This window comes from Lynx rufus, unplaced genomic scaffold (assembly GCF_022079265.1).
Source record: "Lynx rufus isolate CCGP_SWC_20201006 ecotype Redwood Valley unplaced genomic scaffold, mLynRuf1.p SCAF_2, whole genome shotgun sequence".
Taxonomy (NCBI): domain Eukaryota; kingdom Metazoa; phylum Chordata; class Mammalia; order Carnivora; family Felidae; genus Lynx; species Lynx rufus.
This window is the reverse complement of record NW_025814834.1, coordinates 116,548,486-116,566,955: the sequence shown is the minus strand read 5'-3', so window position 1 is coordinate 116,566,955 and position 18,470 is coordinate 116,548,486. Positions and strand designations below refer to the sequence as shown.

Sequence of the window (18,470 nt, the reverse complement as noted above, 5' to 3'; positions counted from 1 at the left end):
GGACCTGGACTGTGGAACGATAGGGCTCGGTGACTCCAGGAGTCCTACTACCCTAAGTCCAGAATTTAGGAGTCAACAAATTTTCACTTAGAAGAGGTCAGTCTTTTACCTCTGCTCCAGTCCGTTTTCCATTCTGCTTCTAGTAGGAACCTTTCTAAAAACCCAGACTTTGTCACTCTTCTACTCGAAGATGTTTAATGGCTCCCTATCATCTACGGGTTAAAGTCCAAAATCCTTGAGGCAGAATAGTAGTGTGTTTAAGAGCATAGCTTTAGAGCCAGCCATACCTGAGTTTGAGTTTAAGATCTTTTAGCTGTGTGACTTTGGACAAGTTGCTGAATCTCAGTTTTCATCTGTAAACTGGAACTAGGGACGCCGGCTGGCTCAGTGGGTAGAGCATGCGACTCCTGATATCAGGGTCATGACTTCAAGCCCCACGTTGGGCGTGGAACCTACTTAAGAAAATAACAAGGTGGGACGAATAATACTTATCTTTTAAAGTTGTTGCAAAGATTAAGAGATGTTAATCTTGTAAACTGCTTAGCACAGGATTTAGTAAGCACATATGGTTAGTAGGTGCTAACTACTATTAACATGGCATTCAAGATCCTTCATAGTTTGGCCTCTCCCGGCCTTTCCAGCTTCACCTCCTGCCTCATCGTCCTATTCTAGTATCACTTTTCAATTCTTCGTCGTGCCTGCCTGCTTTTCCTTCTTAGGATTCTTTTCCTTACTTGTCTACCTGGCCAAATTCTGGTTCTATAGGTTCTATAAGACAGTAAAGTCTTCTCAGTCGCCAATCTCTCTTCCTGGCACAGTTTCCATAAACACGGAGGTCATGCCGCCTTGATTCTCTGGAATAGTTCCAATATCAAATAGTCTGTGGTATTGTCAAGACCCTGTATCAACTTCTCTTCCTATCTTTTATTCTGAGAGTATGATTGTCAACCCATAGCACTTGTACATACTCTATGATGGCAGCTATTACATTTTATTCTAATGATTTATGGGGCTGCCTCTCTCATTAGTCTGTGATCTTTTTGAGGGCGAGGACTTTATCTTCACCTGGTATACCAGGAACTCTCATGGTGCCTAGGACATTGTTGGGGGTAAATAATGTCAATTCAGTGAATGAATTAATGAATGACAATTGAATGAATAAGGTACTCATCCTCTTATTTTGTGTCTACGTTGATCTTGCTTGCCCCTAGCCCCCTCCATTCTAACCTTAGGGACTATTCTAAGATATGATAAAATCTGTGTGTGTATGCATGTGTGTGCACACTCACGTTATTTCTGTCAAATCTGTATACGTGGACCTATTTTGAAATCACCAGATTGCTCTACTTTTCCAAAATATATATTGGTGAACTCCTTTTTCAATTTCCTTGGGGCACCAAGCCAACATGTCCTGCTATGCCTCTGCCTCCACACCCTGCCACGTCACCCCAGGTCTTCTATGCCAGGAATGTTACTGGGGAAGAGTGGCTCTGTGACTCAGAGGACACCCCAGGGATTGAGTGGGAGTGGAAGCAGAGATAATGTAAAGGGGGAAAAGATGAGAGACACCCTGGCCCCACTTTTTGAATTTTGCTTTCATTCCTTCATATATTCAGGAGACATGTATTATGCACCTACTTTGTGCCAGGCACAAAGATGCTTGAGATATAAAATGCTTGAGATATGAAAATGGGTAAGATGTAATCTTTGCCCTGAAATATTCAGTCTTGTGAGGAAGACAAACAAGTAAACAGACTGACATAATACCATGTAGTAGGAGTAATAGCAGCCATTTTCTGGTACATAAAGAGAAACAAAGACCCCTAAGAAGCTACAAAACAGGGATCTCTTCTTTTCAGGAGGGCTGAAATCAAATTCATAGATCAAATCCCAGGGAGAAGATCCCTCTATTTGACCTACTGCCTGTATGAGTCAGGGCTTTATTGGTCTATTTCCAATTTTTAAATCAGAAACAGCTTTAGTTCTACACCAGCTGATTTCTAAAATAACTCAGGAAATGGTAGCAACTCCATGCCTTTTATGGAAACAAGTATAATTTATTCAATAAATATTTATTTGACCTATGAGCCAAATCCTGTGCTAGACAGTGTGCTCCCACCTGTCTAGTTCCTGTACTGTTAGTTGGGTGGAGGGGTAATATGTATAGGCAACTGTAAAATACTTCAGTGTCGTTCAATTCCATTGCTATTGAATGAAATGGCAACGCAAACATGTAGTTTGTCTACCTTCATACCCAATGGAATATGAATAATCCAGCAAGTGGCAGCAGGGAAACAATTATTTCTATCTTGAGAAAGGGGTAGAAGGCAGAGGAAAATAGGCAGTGGTAGTCTCTGGACTTCATGGTCCTAGGTTCCCTTTTGAGGACCCGGAAGACATCCGGATAGAGGATAACCAGGCCATCTTGGGGGCTGCAAACCAAGACCCCCCCACACACAATTTCTCTTCATTCATTAATTTCACAAATAATTATTGAGCCGCTACCATGTACAGGCTCACAAGATGGGAGGAGCTGGAGATACAAGAGTGAAACAGTCTTTGCTTTTCAGCAGCTTACAGTCCGATCAGTCTTCAGCTCCCCATCTGGTTTTCACAATCTCCAGGGTACTTTATTAATTCGAACGCTAGACTAGAATGGGGAATTTCTCTGTGCAGTTCGGTGCACTGATTAACAGAACCAAGAGTTTGCGGAATTTCTCTGTGCAGTTCGGTGCACCGATTAACAGAACCAAGGGTTTGCCTGGATCGCAGATTGTGATATGGTCGCCTTCCGTGGCTTTTTCTGAGAGGTCTTCTGAATTCCATAACTGTGCCCAGCATTGCGCTTGAAGCAAAGTGTAGATCTGTTTTGAATGTCATTCAGAGGAAGGCAAGACAAGCACGCATGTTAAGCCAAACAGTAAACAAGCAGTAAAGCCGGAAGAATAGTCGCATGTGATGTTTTGTGATATTCAAGGGCTTAACGTCGCTGAGTTGACAACAGCGCCTCGGTGGGGAGCTCTAACCCTGGGCTCTAAAATTGAAGGCCAGCCGAGCCGACTCTTACTTATCCCGAGCTCCGGCAACTCAGCCGGGTCCTTTCACAGAGACGAATTTAACTGGACCCACAGAGCCACCGTAGCGCTGGTTCACAGTCGGGGAAGAGCTTGTCTTCGACCTGTGGATTCGTTAGGGCAAGAGGAACCCGTGTAATGTGACCAACACCAGCCTTCCGATTGGCTCTCAGGGCCTCCCTCTTCTCCCCCCCCCCCATTGAGTGGGCTGGACCGCTGGAAAGGTTACGCGCATGAGCAGTTCCCGGATTTCCCCTGGCCACCGAGTGGAGCAGTGAGGTTGGGCGATAAACAGGCTGTGGCTGGGGAGGAGGGGCGGGGGCATTTGTTCCTCTGGGACTTTTCACGCCCCCTATTTCGTTAGGTGTGGTTAGGTTCGGACGCGGGGTCCTGGCGGCGGGCTGGAGCCTACTTCTTTGTGAAAGGGGAAAGTAGCTCCCTCGGAGCACTGGTGAAGTTGCGGAGCGGGTGCGAAACGGCGGTTTTCCCCTATGCCAGCCAAATGGTGCGGCCCTGAGCTGTTTCAGGACCCAGCCCGACGTGTCTGAGAGAGGCCCCGGAGGGGGCAGGGAGGTGGCCCGCAGAACGCGGGTTCTGTGAAGAGACGTGGAGAAAATTCGACTCGGAGAAGAGGAAGAGCCCGATTGAAAGGGAGCGAGGCCGCTGAGGGGGAGGGGGCTGCCAAGATGGCGTCGGCCTCCTCAGGGCCGTCGTCGGTCGGGTTTTCATCCGCGGATCCCGGCGTCCCTTCCTGCGCCTCGTCCTCAGGTAATCAGGGCGGGGCGTGGGCAGGGGGCTGATGGCGGCTGTGCGATGGGAACGAGAGCGAGACCTGGGAGGGCACCTGTAACTGGGGATGTCCGAGGAGTTGCCGGTAAGGAGGACGGAGGTTGGGTTTTCAAATAGGGTTTTCTGAGCGGTCAGGGGGAGTCTGAGGAAAGGGTGGATTTGATTGAGGAAAGGGAGGCTCTCAAAAACACAAGCTGTCTTCTAGGAGACCGACTTGAGAACTTGAAAAGGGATGGAGATTGAAAATGGGGGTAGGACGGTAACAGAAGGGAAACCGAAAGAAGTAGAGAAAACTGAAGTAAACGGAGGCCTTGTATTTAGAGGAATTACTTAGTGTGAGAGGCAGGTGGAATTCAAGTTGACTATGGGGTTAATCGGATAAAAATGTGGAAGAGAAGCCATGGGGTTAAAACATGTTTAAGGGTTATGTGACGTTTTCTTTGGATTGCTGAGGAATTAGGGAATTGTGGGTTTTGTTGGGGGTGGGAGTTATTGGAGACCTTTTTCCTTAGAGGCCTCCCCCCTCGTGCGTCATCTCTTCCCAGTGCCGACCCCCGCACACGCGCTCGTACCCACATGCATTTGTATCAGACACCCTCCTTGTAGGATTCCCATTTCCAGACTGCCCACCTTTGGGAAGGAATAGGGCGTTTTGAAGGAAGGCGGAAAATTAGAGTTAAAAGACCCTAGAAAACAGATGGAGAAGATGGAATGATGCACAGTAGAGGCTGAGAGAGGTTGTGATGGGAATTAGGCCTGGGAAGGATGGAGTGCTTGGGAGGTGGTTGTACGTGCTGTGGAGAAATATTGCATAATAGGAAATGCACTGGAAGAATGCTTAGTTTGTATCAGGAAACCGGCACTTGGAGCACTGAGCCAGGGTAGTTAGAAACTACTGGAGATTGAGGCAGGGCAGAGGAGCCCACAAGAAAAGCAGCAGATTGTGTGTAGGAGGGAAAATGTGTGTAAGTGTGGGGAGGTGGGTGGAAATTGAGTCAGAAACTGTTCTAGAGCTTCCATCAGAAATGTCTGGTGTTCCACAGTTACTGTTGTCTCTACAGGCAGGAGAAGCTGTCAGATGTTGGATGCTGTACTTGAGAGGTTGACATTTCCTTAGGCCTGGGATTGCATCCTTGCCTTTTGACTTGGCTAAATAGAGGGTTCCCGCTTTCATATTCCAGCTGGGATGAGCTTGGCTACATGGTCACAAGTATGTTCTTCATAAGCTGCAGTTTTATTTATGTACATCTATTTTTAGTTTCTTGAGAGGTGTTTTTTGCCTTTCCTGTAAAAGCATTAGAGGACCAGAGCAACTTGTGTTGCATTCTAAGTGCGAAGGATGAGGTAAAATAACAGGTGTTTTTCTAGAGTAGTCCCTTAATTTAAACCTTTTCTCTCTTTCCCCCAATGCAGAAAAGAAGGTTGTGTGTAGTTCTTAAGCTTATAAGAAGTTAGGTGTTCTATTAGAACCAGGGTAACCTTAAAAACCATGTATTTATGTTCCAGGATTTGATTCAGCCTCTGTCCCATGGAAGTATTGGCCATGTGGGCAGATTTAGGAGTAAAGGAAAATTTCTTTTGTCACTTAATGGAATCATCTTCCTCCTCTTCCATCTCTACTGCTTCAGATAGTCCTGCTGTCTTTTTCAGATGTCATTGTTTGATATTTTTATGTTTTTATGTTTACTGCCAGATCCTACAGCTAGCAGTTAGTAATTCAGATTGTGTAAATGTTTTTGTCCTATTGTGTTTTCACCAGAAAATAAAATACTGGGTTTCAGTGGACGTTACAGCTCCTTGACTCCATGATGTTCATATGAGAAGTCAAAGTATAAAAATGTCTAAAAATAGCTTCAGATTCTTATTTTTACTTTTGTTTCTCACACCTTTCATCTTTGCTTCTTTGACAAATGTTGAAACAATTGGATTAAGAAATTAAGAAAAAGTGTTTATAAATAGTCCTGAAAACCTGATGGGATTTTTGTGTCCAGATCCATAGTGTTGACTTTTTTTGTGTATCTTCACTTTCACTTAGGTTTGGCCTTAGTAAATTTAATTTAGTAAAATATTTCATTCTAAGGATGTGATTGAAGAAGAAGGATATTAGATTCTGATGCAAAAAAAGGCTATTAGAATTTTTTTGATTTTTTTTTTTTTTAATGGGTTTTATTTGTGATTGGGGGTGAGTGTTGCTGTGTCTGGATGGTACCAGGGGAATTAGGACATTGACAAGAATGAGTGATGGTTTATGATTTCCTAAATTGTTAAAGGTAAGAAGGCTGGCTTTGTAGAAATTCAAGTAGGAGATTGTGTGTGTGGGTTTTGTAACCATTCTAAAACCAATTTATTGTTCTTAGATGTTTAGCTGAGCTCACTTAAGTTTTGGTGGAACTCTCTTTGACAATATTGAAAATAGATTCAAGGTTAAGAACGTTAGGATTCAGGGATAGATTGATGTCTTAGATAAGCTGCCTATAACCTTTGGAGGCTCAAAATCTTTTGGAATTCAAATTAAAAAGGACAGATTATTTGGAACAGTCATTCCCTGTCTAGAGTATTTCACCATTAAGTCAGAGCTGGTCTTTTATTCTGCTGACATGTGAAATACAGAGGTTAGATCAAACCATACACTCTAAGTGATGTTTGACATCGTTTCCCATTGGAATAATTAATTACCATGTTTGGATTTGGGGGGAAGCAATTATAAATGAATATCAGCTTACAGCAGCCATCATCATCATGTGCTTGTTCTTACACTTTGTTAATAAAAGTTGATGCAGTTTGCCTTCTAGTCTCAGCTGTTTGGTGTGCAAAGGAAATTTATTCCTTCTTTTGCTTTCTCCCCATCCTCATTATTTGGACAGTGGCACCACTTAAAAATAAAATTAGCCCTGATGAGGTGCTGTTGACAGTATGACCATCTGTCACACCAGTGTGCAGAGAGCCTGTTTCCCTATCTGTAGTTTGACTAGTTTATCAAGAGCTTGAAATTCAGGGGCGCCTGGCTGGCTCAGTTGGTAGAGCATGTGACTCTTGATCTCAGGTTGTAAGTTCAAGCCCTACATTGCTGTATAGAGGTTACTTAAAAACAAAATCTTAAAAAAAAAAAAGGATTTGAAATAAGCCACTGCATCCCTTTTTTAAACTACCATGAAGGGAGTAAGGAGTTTCTGTTTTGGAGACTTGATTTGAAGGAGTTAGAAAGTAAAGTTAGAATGCTAAGGTGTACACTGTTCTCTGAAATAAGAGCTTTGTGATAAAATCATGCGTGACTCCCCCAAGAAAAAGTACTTGAAACATTAGAAGATCATGAACCTGTAGTTCCTTTTTGCTTCAGACAAGAACATTTCTGAAATTGTGGCCCTTCACCTATGTGATTTTATCATGAGCACAAATGATTTGGAAATAACTTTATAGCTCCTTTCCTGACTTCATGTAACTGCTGAAGGAAACCCCAGAGAACACAGGACTGAAGCATTTTTGCTTGGGACCTTTATAGTAGGGCCAGCCTCATAAATCCTTGATTTTGGTGGCTCTCTTCTTCCCAGAAGAGCCCCACTAGTAAATTAGCCTATAATCTGATAACTCCAAATGGTAGGGATTTTGTTGAGTATTTTGTTGTTGTTGTTGTTGTTGTCTGTGTTCTGTCTTGTTCTCTAGAGAGAATGAGTGAGTGTGTGTGCACACTCGTGTGAGGGGGAGGGGAGGGAGAAAGAGAGCGCATCTTAAGCTGGCTCCACTCTCCGTCTAAGGCTCAATCTCATGACCTTTGGGATCATGACTTGAGCCGAAATCAAGAGTTGGACACTCAACTGACTGAGCCACCCAGGTGCCCATCCGTGTTCTTTGTGTCCAGTATAAAACATTTGTACGCTGGTCCTTTACCCTTCAGTGCTTCTGTTCTAGTGGATAGTAATACAATTTAAGCCACTTTACTGGAGTGAGAAACTGAAATTTGGAAATGTAAAGATAGAACAGAATGTCATGTAGTCAGAATATGACTAGGTTCACCATTTTGGTTGACATTTTGTAAGTAGGGAGAGATATTGCTGTTTGTTTTCTCCATTGGGGTTTTGACACTTCTTTTTTACTTTTGTTCCCTTGGGTAGATTCTGACAGAAAACTGATATCGGAATGTCACTGTTTTTGTTTAACCATTTATTTCTGCCATGGCTGCTCAAACTTGGTCAAGTATGATTATACAGATTTTTTAGGTGTCTAGTATCAGATATTAATTGGTAATAATGTACTGATAAGTTGGCTTTGGATTCAAAATTGTATGTTTTGTTGGTTTCTATGTGCGGTTCTGGGTTGATACAAACGTCTTCTGATTAATATTTGCCCAAATAGGTGCCAGCTACTAGTTATTACATGTTTTATTAGTCTGTGTTTCTTTGATAATATAATGGAAACTGTAGCCTGTGAAGTGAATAACAGAGATAAAACCAGGCCAAAGACAGAACTGGGGATAAAGAAAGAAGGTGGTTATTTTTATCCTTTAATCTGGATATTTTCTTTCCTAGAATTTTAGGATATTCTTGCTTGACATAAAGTAAGAGCAAAGTTGTTAGTTTCTTCTCTCTTTCTGTTGACTGGGTGTGTTTCTTGATCATGGATAAAAGTATGTTTGAGGAAGTATACTATTTTCTGATAGCCTGGTAGAGGGAATCTGTTTCTCTGTGTTCCAAACCCCAGCCCACCATTCAGTCCTCAAAGAGAGAGTGGGTTGATGGTATTTATTTCCTAGAGGAAACCCCTTCCTAGCCAGTTTCCCCTATCTCACTTCACTCCCCCACTCTTTCCTATCAAAGGAGAGCATTGTTTAGTTTCTGTGTATGTGTTTATTGGTTTTGTTCATACTTCCTGTGAGCTTCCATCATTCTTTTTACAGTTTTCTATTTGAAATGAACTTTTTTTCCTCAACCCCTCCATTTTTTTAAACCTTGTCTCCCAGTCATTTTTCTTTCTTCTCCTGTGAAATTCCAGTCTGTTTGTTTGTAATGGCTGTAGACAATATGTATTTCTTTTTAAAGGTTTTATTTTTTTTTTTAAGGATAATTTTTAAGTTTATTTATTTTGAGAGAGAGAGAGAGCATGCACGCAAGTGGGACAGGGGCAGAGAGAGAGAAAATCCCAAGCAGGCTCTGCATCCCTGAAGATTTTATTTTTAAGTAATCTCTACACCCAACATCGGGCTCGAACTTAGAACCCCGAGGTCAGGAGTCACATGCTCTACTGACTGAGCCAGTCAGTTGTCCCTGTAGACAATGTATTGGTAAACATCTGATTCCAGAAAAAGCTCCTTTCTGTTGAGTCTGAGGAAGACTTTGGCAAGAGTAAGGAGGGCAAGTTCTTTGCAGGGAGTTCAGTATATCTTATTATTTACCTTATATACTTAACTGAGCAATGTGGGTTTAACCCAGAAGAAGCACTATCCCAAAGATCAGCAGTGTTGATGGGGAGTGGTCTAAAGGAAGATAAGTGAGGGAAGTTGTGGGGAAAGAATGGGAAGAGGTCTTTTTAGCATACATAATGAGCTGAAGTAGAGTAGATTTCCAGTGAACAATGTAGGTAAACAAACTTGGTAAACTTCAAATTTTCATTGACAAGAACCTGTATAGGGACACCTGGGTGGCCTCAGTTGGTTAAGCGTCTGACTCTTGATACCACTCAGGTCACGATCTCACAGTTCATGATTTCAAGCCCTGCTTGGGGCTCTGTGCTGACAGTGTGGAGCCTACTTGGGATCTTCTCTCTCCCTTTCTCTTTGCCCCTCCCCCACTCATGCTCTCTTTCTCTCAAAAAATAAATAAAAATAAACTTAAAAAAAAAAAGAACCTGTATAAAAGGGATGACAACAAAGTAACATTATCTCTTATTTTCCTTGTAATTCCTTGTAATTGCCTTGAAGTGCATTGTTTGGGGCAATGATATCATTAAAATTTCTCTGCTAAAGCATGTACATTCCGATCCATCAAGAGTCCTTGCTTTTTCAGGATAGATAGAGCCAGGTTTGGAAATAGGAGGTGGTGATCTGCCAAGAAATCAATGGCCATGAGTGGCTTATCCAGGAGACTCCTGTCTCTTTGGAAGGACACAATTTTTTTTCAACCAAAGTTTTAGTGCCAAGAAAACATATATGAGGCCTGAGAACCATGAAATTTGCCTTGTAGAAGTAAAAGTTTATCACTAGAGGGAAATGAAGAGGTATTTTAATTAACCTCATTTTCCAAATCTGGAAACTGAGGTTCAGAGAGCTTGTTACTAGTGGCAGAGGTGTTGTAGAAAGGCTGTATGTTACAGGATGAGTTTTAGTAATCTTGTAACTCATTTCCTTGCTACTTAGTTGGCTGTTATCTGAGGTGACCTCAGGACTGGTAGATCAAACTGCTTTGTAGCTTTTGTTTCTAGGAGCATCCTTGGCTTTCTGACTTTTTTCTAGACGATCCTTAGGAAAACTTGACACTTGATAGGAAACAACATTTAGCTTTCCTCTGGGATGTGGCTTGGTTTAGTCCTTATTGAGGCGGTGGTAATGGTACCTTTTTGTTTGTTTCTAAACAGTTTTTTGAGTGCTTAGGAGGTGGGCTGATACCTCAAACATATTTCTCAGTATTTTCATTTGGAGAACATGTTGTGCCTCGCACCTACAGGGGTGTAATTAAAATGGCTTTCAGTATTTCAGGGTAACAAGGACCAGAGAGATTGCTTTAGAAAGTGCAGCAGATAACTGGGCTGATTGTGTTTCTGTTTTGTGTAGGTTTTTGCTTTTGCCTTTTTTTTCCTTTTAAAACCTCTGGCTCTCACTCTTCTCAACCAAGAGAACCCCTGAGAGTTAGCATTTTGCTTCCCCAAAGTCTGTTTATATCTCTTTGTGCTCTGTGTAGGTATCCTTGACACGTTTGATGTGGTAGTATTGGAAAGTCATTGAACTAGGTCTCTGGGATTGCTTCTGTATGACTTGCCCAGGCGAAACTCCAGTTGTCTGAGGAATGCACATCCGGCCAGCCTCTGGCGTCCCCAAATTATATGTGTACTTCAAACATTGAAGTCAGTCACACACTGCCTCTTAGTTTTTCATCTGATGGATGATGTCATCTCATCTCCAACGGAAATGCTTCTGTTCTGAAAGTGCAGGGAGAGGCTCTGGTATTAAGGCCAAGTCTGTTTTGTTCTACACTCTGGTGGGGGGAGAAACAACTCTAATGTCGGAGGTTTTTATGGTTGGGAAATATATTTCAGTTATCTCCTCTTTTTTTTTTTTTTTTATTTTTTTTTTTTTCAACGTTTATTTATTTTTGGGACAGAGAGAGACAGAGCATGAACGGGGGAGGGGCAGAGAGAGAGGGAGACACAGAATCGGAAGCAGGCTCCAGGCTCTGAGCCATCAGCCCAGAGCCTGACGCGGGGCTCGAACTCACGGACCGTGAGATCGTAACCTGGCTGAAGTCGGACGCTTAACCGACTGCGCCACCCAGGCGCCCCAGTTATCTCCTCTTTTAAAGTCAACTCATTTCCCCTTCTGAAGTTTGCCTTTTTATACTTCTCAGAGTTATATTGATGGTTTTTCTTTTCCTCTACATTTTCTCCTTCTTAATAGTGAATATTAGTCTGCAAGTAGTTCAGTGCTAACAAGCAAATATATGGAGAGTCACATTGGTGTTTTGCCAAGTGACTAGAAACCAGCCCCTCCAGTACCTTTTTCATCAGAAACATAAGTTAGGGTGGGGCTGAGGACCAAAATGGAGTGCTTTCTTAAGACTGGTCCAGAGTTCTCAGAAAAGTACTCTCTGACGTGGTGTGATGATTAATTGTTGTATTTTAGCAAAATTGATTGGATTGTTTCCACTTTAGCACTTGACTGGTTCAGCTGTTTTGAAATTATTTTAGTAACATTAAAGATTTCCCAGCTTATTTTCATAATTTAGAGGGTAGATCTTTTATATTTTTCAGGGCCTGGTATCCAGGAGATGCGCTGAAATTAAGTACCCATTTTATAGGAAAATACTGATATTCTGGAGGACATGAAAGATAAACCTCTTCAGAGAGAGCCTCTTATATGTGCTGATGAATGTTTCAGGTTGTACAAACATCTCAAAGTGATTTGTGGCAGAGAGTGAGTGTAGAGGAGTCATGCTTATTTGTAGCTTGGGATTGTGTGCATTCTGGACATTCTCTTTTCACATTTTTCTTCTAGTGTATCTCTGCAGCCGCTCAATATGATTATAATGAGCTTGAGATAATGTGTGAGGAGGGAGTGATATTGGTCTGTATGTGTGGGACTATCTTGTAGTGGTTTACTAGGGAAAATGGAGTAGTAAAGCCATCCCTGTGTATCTCTTTTCTTTAATTATGAAATTATCTATGTAATTATTTTTTCCAGAAATTTTACATAGATAAGGGAAAATTAATATTTAAAATTACAAAATGAACCTAATTTTGGATCTTTTCATTGTATGTAAGTACATGTGAATTTATAGATAAGTGTTTTACAAAAGTATTGTACTATATAATTTTTTTAACTTTTTTCATATCCTATCCTTAAATATACGTAAGAATAATAGTTTATATGTTCTATTTATGACATGATTTATATCACCAATCTCCTTTTGTTTAGATTTTTTTCTAATTACAGTATCTATCCAATAATAGTTATTACATACAATGCTGCAGTAAATATCTTTGTATATACGTCTTTATCCACTTGACTATTTCTTTAGGACAAATTCTCACTTCTAGGTCAATTGTACATATATGTTTTTAAGACTTTTTGCTAGGCATGACCAGATTATCCTCCAAGAATGGAAGACCCTCAAATAAAATGTACACACATTTTTTTTTTTAAAAGGGTAGATGCCTGTATACAAATGAGCTTTGCACCTGAAATTTTCTTGTCAATATGAAATCACTCCAGAGTGAAATGATTTGGGTTACAAATTTTGTGACCACTCTTGGAATTTTCTGCCAGAACTTCTCTTGTTTTTTGGATGTTTACTCAGAACTGCAAAAAAATCGTACATTTCAAGTATGGTGCTAGGGATCGGGTTAAGTAAGCCCTGTTCATAATTTTAAACTTTAGAGGGGTTTTGTTTTTGGTTTTTTAATATGCTTATTCTGCTGTAAGCAAGTAGAACCCTCGAAGTAAGTGATAACTTTCTGTTTTTCCTCATTTAGGTTTCAACTTTCTGTGCTGTGGGGTCAGCCGTAAGAGAGGTAGATCTGATGTGTATCTGTGCTGAAGAAGCATGAGCTCCTCGCAGTAACTAGCAGCCAGCTTCTTTTCCCTGTAACAGTGACAGACTTTGTGTAGTGGTCACTACATGGCCTTCTTCTGGGAAGGCTGTGGGTGTCTTGCAAGCATTATTTGATGTTAGCTCCCATTTCTCTCTGCCCTTCCCAAAAAAGATGCTATCTTAACACAGAAAGTTCTTTTCTTACAGTTCCACAGTATGATACAAATCAGTCAACTACCTTTTTGTCTCCCTCAAAATCTTCACATAACTTCCTTTCCTTTTGTTTCATTAAATTAGTCCAAACTCTTCTTCTTTTCCCTTTCTACTGCATTTTTCATTTCTCTGACCCTTCCCATCCTGTAGATAGGTTTCCTAATTCACAATGCAGATAATAGTTACTAGTTATTTATAGAGCATTTATCATATGTTAAATGCTATATGTGATTTATTTAATTCTCTTAACAGCCATATGAGGAACATGTTATTATATGCTTATTTTATACATGAGGTAACCAAGGCCTAGAGAATTTTCACTAACTTGTGCAAGCTTGCCTAGTTAGTGATGGATCAGGTATTCAAACCTCAGGTGTTCTGATTTCAGAGCCCACATTTCTACCCACTGTGCTGCTATTGCTCCCCTGACTAATCTGAAAGTCTGTGTGTGAACTAATGTGATTTTAAACCAGATTAACTATTTATTTTTGAATGGTTACTGACTGAACCAGGAATCCTTGGTGAAGGAGAGAGTAGTACAGAAGACAACTTCCCCTTCTGACCTTAGCTCTCCTAGAAAAACAACAAAATTCTGAGCTCTTCTGTGCATAAGATGTGGAGTTATTGATTCTTTCATTCTTTCAGAAAGTATCTTAGAAGTTAACGTGCCAAGGATTGGTAACGATTCTGCAGTCAGTTCCAAGATCCCTAAAACAAAACAAACACAAAGAGTTTGTCTATCAGATGCCTTCTTTTTTGTCCACTGAAAATTCAGTAATCATAAAAGCCTTATGCTTTTAATCAGAGCCAGTCATGGTCCCACACACACCAAAAAGAAAACTCTAATCTGAGATGGAGTTCTTTTTTTGTCTCCAAGTTATTGATGTTTTATTACAGAGACAAAAAGGTACTTTTCTATTACTAGTGAGGACCTTAACGTCTGTAAAACTGCTCTTGCAAATATTAGACTTGAAAGAGGTTTCTACTGCTCTAGAATACAGGCATTATTTGGTCCAGAACAAAGATAACTTCACTAAAAGAAGCAAAAGGTATTTTCCTACTCTTCTTGCCAGTAACATTGATGGCTGTTACCAGAGGGACAGAATTGTCGTTATTGTTAATTTAAGATGGAGAGGAGGAGGACTGAAGGAGAAGGACTCTTACCAGTGAAAATGAAAAAAAGATTTCCTTGTCTCAAAGAAATGGGAGATCTCAGGGGAAGAAAATTGTGTTCATATTGTCTCTTAGAAGTTCTGAGATTAATTTAGTTTAGTAGAGTATTCTAGTTCCCTTGGTGCTTGCTTGGGCTCTCTAGATGCTAGGTGGCCAGGAAATTGAAAACAAAACTCTCTTAGAAGAGAGTTGAATTGGGGATTAGGAATGTGAATTCGTGTTCTGGCTTTGTCACTACCTTTGCTTTGTGATTTTTGAGCACATCCCTTAATGCTTTTGCTTTTACTTAAAAAGAAGGTTAGGGGCGCCTGGGTGGCGCAGTCGGTTAAGCGTCCGACTTCAGCCAGGTCACGATCTCGCGGTCTGTGAGTTCGAGCCCCGCGTCAGGCTCTGGGCTGATGGCTCGGAGCCTGGAGCCTGTTTCCGATTCTGTGTCTCCCTCTCTCTCTGCCCCTCACCCGTTCATGCTCTGTCTCTCTCTGTCCCAAAAATAAATAAAAAACGTTGAAAAAAAATAAAAAGAAGGTTAGACTAAAATTCTCAAAGGCCCTTTTGGAATGACTTTTTTCATAATATAAATGGTTATTGATTATGACTGAAGGAGCTGAGTTTTCAACTTGTTTTGTTTAAAAATCAACTTTCATCAATAGCTATAGATTTCAGGGGCGCCTGGGTGGCTCAGTCAAACATCCGACTTTCCCAGTTGTGGGAGCCCCGCACGTGTCAGGCTCTGCACTGGGTGTGGAGCCTGCTTGAGATTATCTCTCTCCCTCTGTCTCTGCCCCTCCCCCTATCCTGGGGTGTCTCTCTCTCTCTCTCTCTCTCTCTCAAACAAACAAACAAACAAACAAACAAAAAACCCATCTGTAGATTTTAGCCACACTGAGCTTGTGTTGTCAATTTTTAAAAATTCCCAAATTTTTTTGGGAATTTTTAAAATTCCCAAAGTGAGTACACCCTTACATCTCTAGGTCTTTTACATTTTCTTCTTTCTGCAGAGTAACCAGGGTTCAATATTGCCATGGTTGTTTCTATATCATCTATTGGCCCACTCAAAAATAAGTTATTTGAACGATTAATTTTTTTCTGATGCAGCCTTTTTGTCAAGGCTTCATTTCTTGCTTTCAGTGCTGCAACATTAGTTGTTTAGAATGTTTCTTGGTCCAGGGCCTGTTAATGAGAAGGAGTCCCATAGTCATGAAGGAAACAGACTATGGACATGACTTGGGAATTTAGTGCAATATATAAAGAATTTTACTTCAGAACTTCATCTGGGTGCTTTTTACCAGAGAAAACCTCTCAGAAAGAAGCCAGCTCAGACGAAGAAGTTGATTATCCAGACTTGTTTCCTTCTGTGGTATTTTTTCCCTAAACTTTTAATTATAAAATTTTTAAGCTGTACACAAAGTAGAACGAAAACTATAAAGAACCTCCTGTGCCCATCATCTAGCTTCAGCAGCAATATTTTGCAAGTTGGTTGCATCTATTCTCCCATTTCCCTACTTCCACCCCTTGGAATATTTTAAAGCAATCCCAGTCTTCATGTGATTTCAGCATAAATACTTCATAATGTTATTCCTACAGATCAGGACTGTATTTTAGGGGGAAAAGGAGGGAGGGAGTTATGACATAACCATAGTAGTATTGTCACATCTACAAAATTAGTAGTATTTATTTCTCCTCTCAAGGTTCCTGTCCCAGAAATCTTTTTAGTTTACTACTTATCTGATCAGCATCCAAACAAGTTTCATACATTATACTTGGTGGATATGTCTCTTAAGTCCTTAATTTAAATGGTTCCCAAAGCCTGTAGTACTGTTTTAAGGGTCAAAGGAGATACGTTTGTAAGCTTTCAAAGTGCTATACAAATAAACATTTTGCCAGTGGAAAGAAATACTTTCTAAAAAAGTATCAGCATTTCCCTTGAGTCTTGCAGTCAGCATTAAGGAAAACTAGGAGGATCTGCCCAAGTGATAGCAGAAAAAAAGAAAAATTTGTGAGCTCCTCTAGGTCAGGAACATAAAGCTCTGTCCATAGTGCCTGGCATCGTTCCTGACGTGTAACAGATGATCAATTAATAGTTTTTAAATAAATGAATGATGTGGGGGAGCAGAAATAATTCAACATTGTACTGGTGTTGGGAGGTGTTAAAATTGAGCTGGCGAGAGGTGGGTCCAGGACCTTCTTTGTTTTTAAAAAAAATTTTTTGGGGCGCCTGGGTGGCGCAGTCGGTTAAGCGTCCGACTTCAGCCAGGTCACGATCTCGCAGTCCGTGAGTTCGAGCCCCGCGTCGGGCTCTGGGCTGATGGCTCAGAGCCTGGAGCCTGTTTCCAGTTCTGTGTCTCCCTCTCTCTCTGCCCCTCCCCCGTTCATGCTCTGTCTCTCTCTGTCCCAAAAATAAATAAACGTTGAAAAAAAAAATTTTTAAAAAAAAAAAAAATAAAAAAAAATAAAAAAAAATAAATTTTTTTTTTTTAATGTATGTTTATTTTTGAGAGACAGAGACAGAGTGCAAGTGAGGGAGGAGCAGAGAGAGAGGGAGACACAGAATCGGAAGCAGCCTCCAGGCTCTGAGCTGTCAGCACAGAGCCCAACGCAGGGCTCGAACTCACAAACCGTGAGATCATGACCTGAGCTGAAGTCAGATACTTAACCGATTGAGCCACCCAGGTGCCCCTCTAGGACCTTCTTTATAGCTAAGCTGTCAGCCTCCATATCTGCCCCCCTTGGGTAATGTGCTCTCCTTTCTTGTAGCACATGCCACGTTTCATGGTGTGGACTGATGATGTAGGCTTTTTCAAAATTTATGTATTTTAAAAATAATCTCCACACTCAATGTGGGGCTCAAGCTCATCACCCTGAGATCAGGAGTTGCATGCTTCACTGACTGAGCCAGCCAGGCACCCCAATATGTAGGCATTTTAATAATAATCCTTGAGAGTTTTGGCTTAGAGGGGAGAGGCAGGCCCCCAGTTTCTCAGGAGAAAAGTTTTTCCCTGAGTAAAGTAAATTTTAACATTGGAGCTCTGCCCTATACTCTGTTTCCCTACCCAAAAAGAGAATGATATATATAGATCATGGATATGGATTATAAGATAATAACGTATCTTTATCAGAGAGAATTTTTCACAAAGATGCTAGAAAACAAACTTTCTGCTAAACCATATTCTAGTCTTATCCATAGGGATGAATCTCATTTCCCTTAAACATTGGCTGGCTGGCATTACCAAGCCCGGTGTTGCCATGCTGAGTTGGTCTCCCCCCAACCCCCCAACTTCTCCTTCACTTCCCTCAGCTTCTCTTCCTCCTCCTTCTGTACTTACAGAAGAGAAAGTTTGATTATCAGGTGAACAGGTACAATGCTGTTGACTCTTCGGTCTCATGGACTTCTCTAGTAGACAGTTTCTTATTGGCAGAGCTTTGGACCAAGTGGTCAAGCCTTAGCAGGTGGTATCTGGTTCCTTGAAATGTCACTCTGTTCTTTATTAGGTTTGTAGACCAACCTGGGTGTTAACAGCAACACTGGTAAAATTCTCTAGATATTTTTCTCTTCCCTTCCATTGTTCATTTTTGTTAGATTCGAGCTCCGGTCTGTGCCACAGGGGCAGAACTTCAAGCAAGGAATAGAGTAAATCTTAGGTCCATGTTCTCCTCTTTGAAGAGAATATTACTTGGTCTGATTATTACTATTTGGATCCCAATATCGTTCTAACTGCTTCAGCTATAGTGTCCTTGGGATTAATCCCAGTTTTGCACTTGCTGATAGCTAAGCCATTGGCACCAAAATTCTGCTAAGTGAACTCCTCCCATCCTGGTTCTGGGTACTTTTGCAAGAGTGTAGCAGCTGTAGAGCTACAATTTTTGTGGGATAAAACTAGGAAAGGATAAAACTAGCAAAATAGAACTTTTCAGAGAGTAAGAAAGCCATATACCTAACTCTGTGCCTTGAAATCACTTAATCTGCCTTTTTATCTGCATTGTTTAACTT

At 41.1% G+C, this 18,470-nt stretch overlaps 1 protein-coding gene across 3 annotated transcripts in view; it reads left to right on the top strand.

Moving 5' to 3' along the window:
- Positions 1-3,342: 3,342 nt before the first annotated feature.
- The window catches only part of PIP5K1A (phosphatidylinositol-4-phosphate 5-kinase type 1 alpha), a 37,336-nt gene continuing 22,208 nt past the window's right edge, over positions 3,343-18,470 (top strand). For all 3 annotated transcript variants that reach the window (XM_047085023.1, XM_047085022.1, XM_047085024.1), the window contains exon 1: positions 3,343-3,842. In XM_047085023.1, coding sequence (XP_046940979.1) covers positions 3,761-3,842 — 82 coding nt within the window. In that variant the 5' untranslated portion in view covers positions 3,343-3,760. The remainder of the gene's footprint in view (positions 3,843-18,470) is intronic.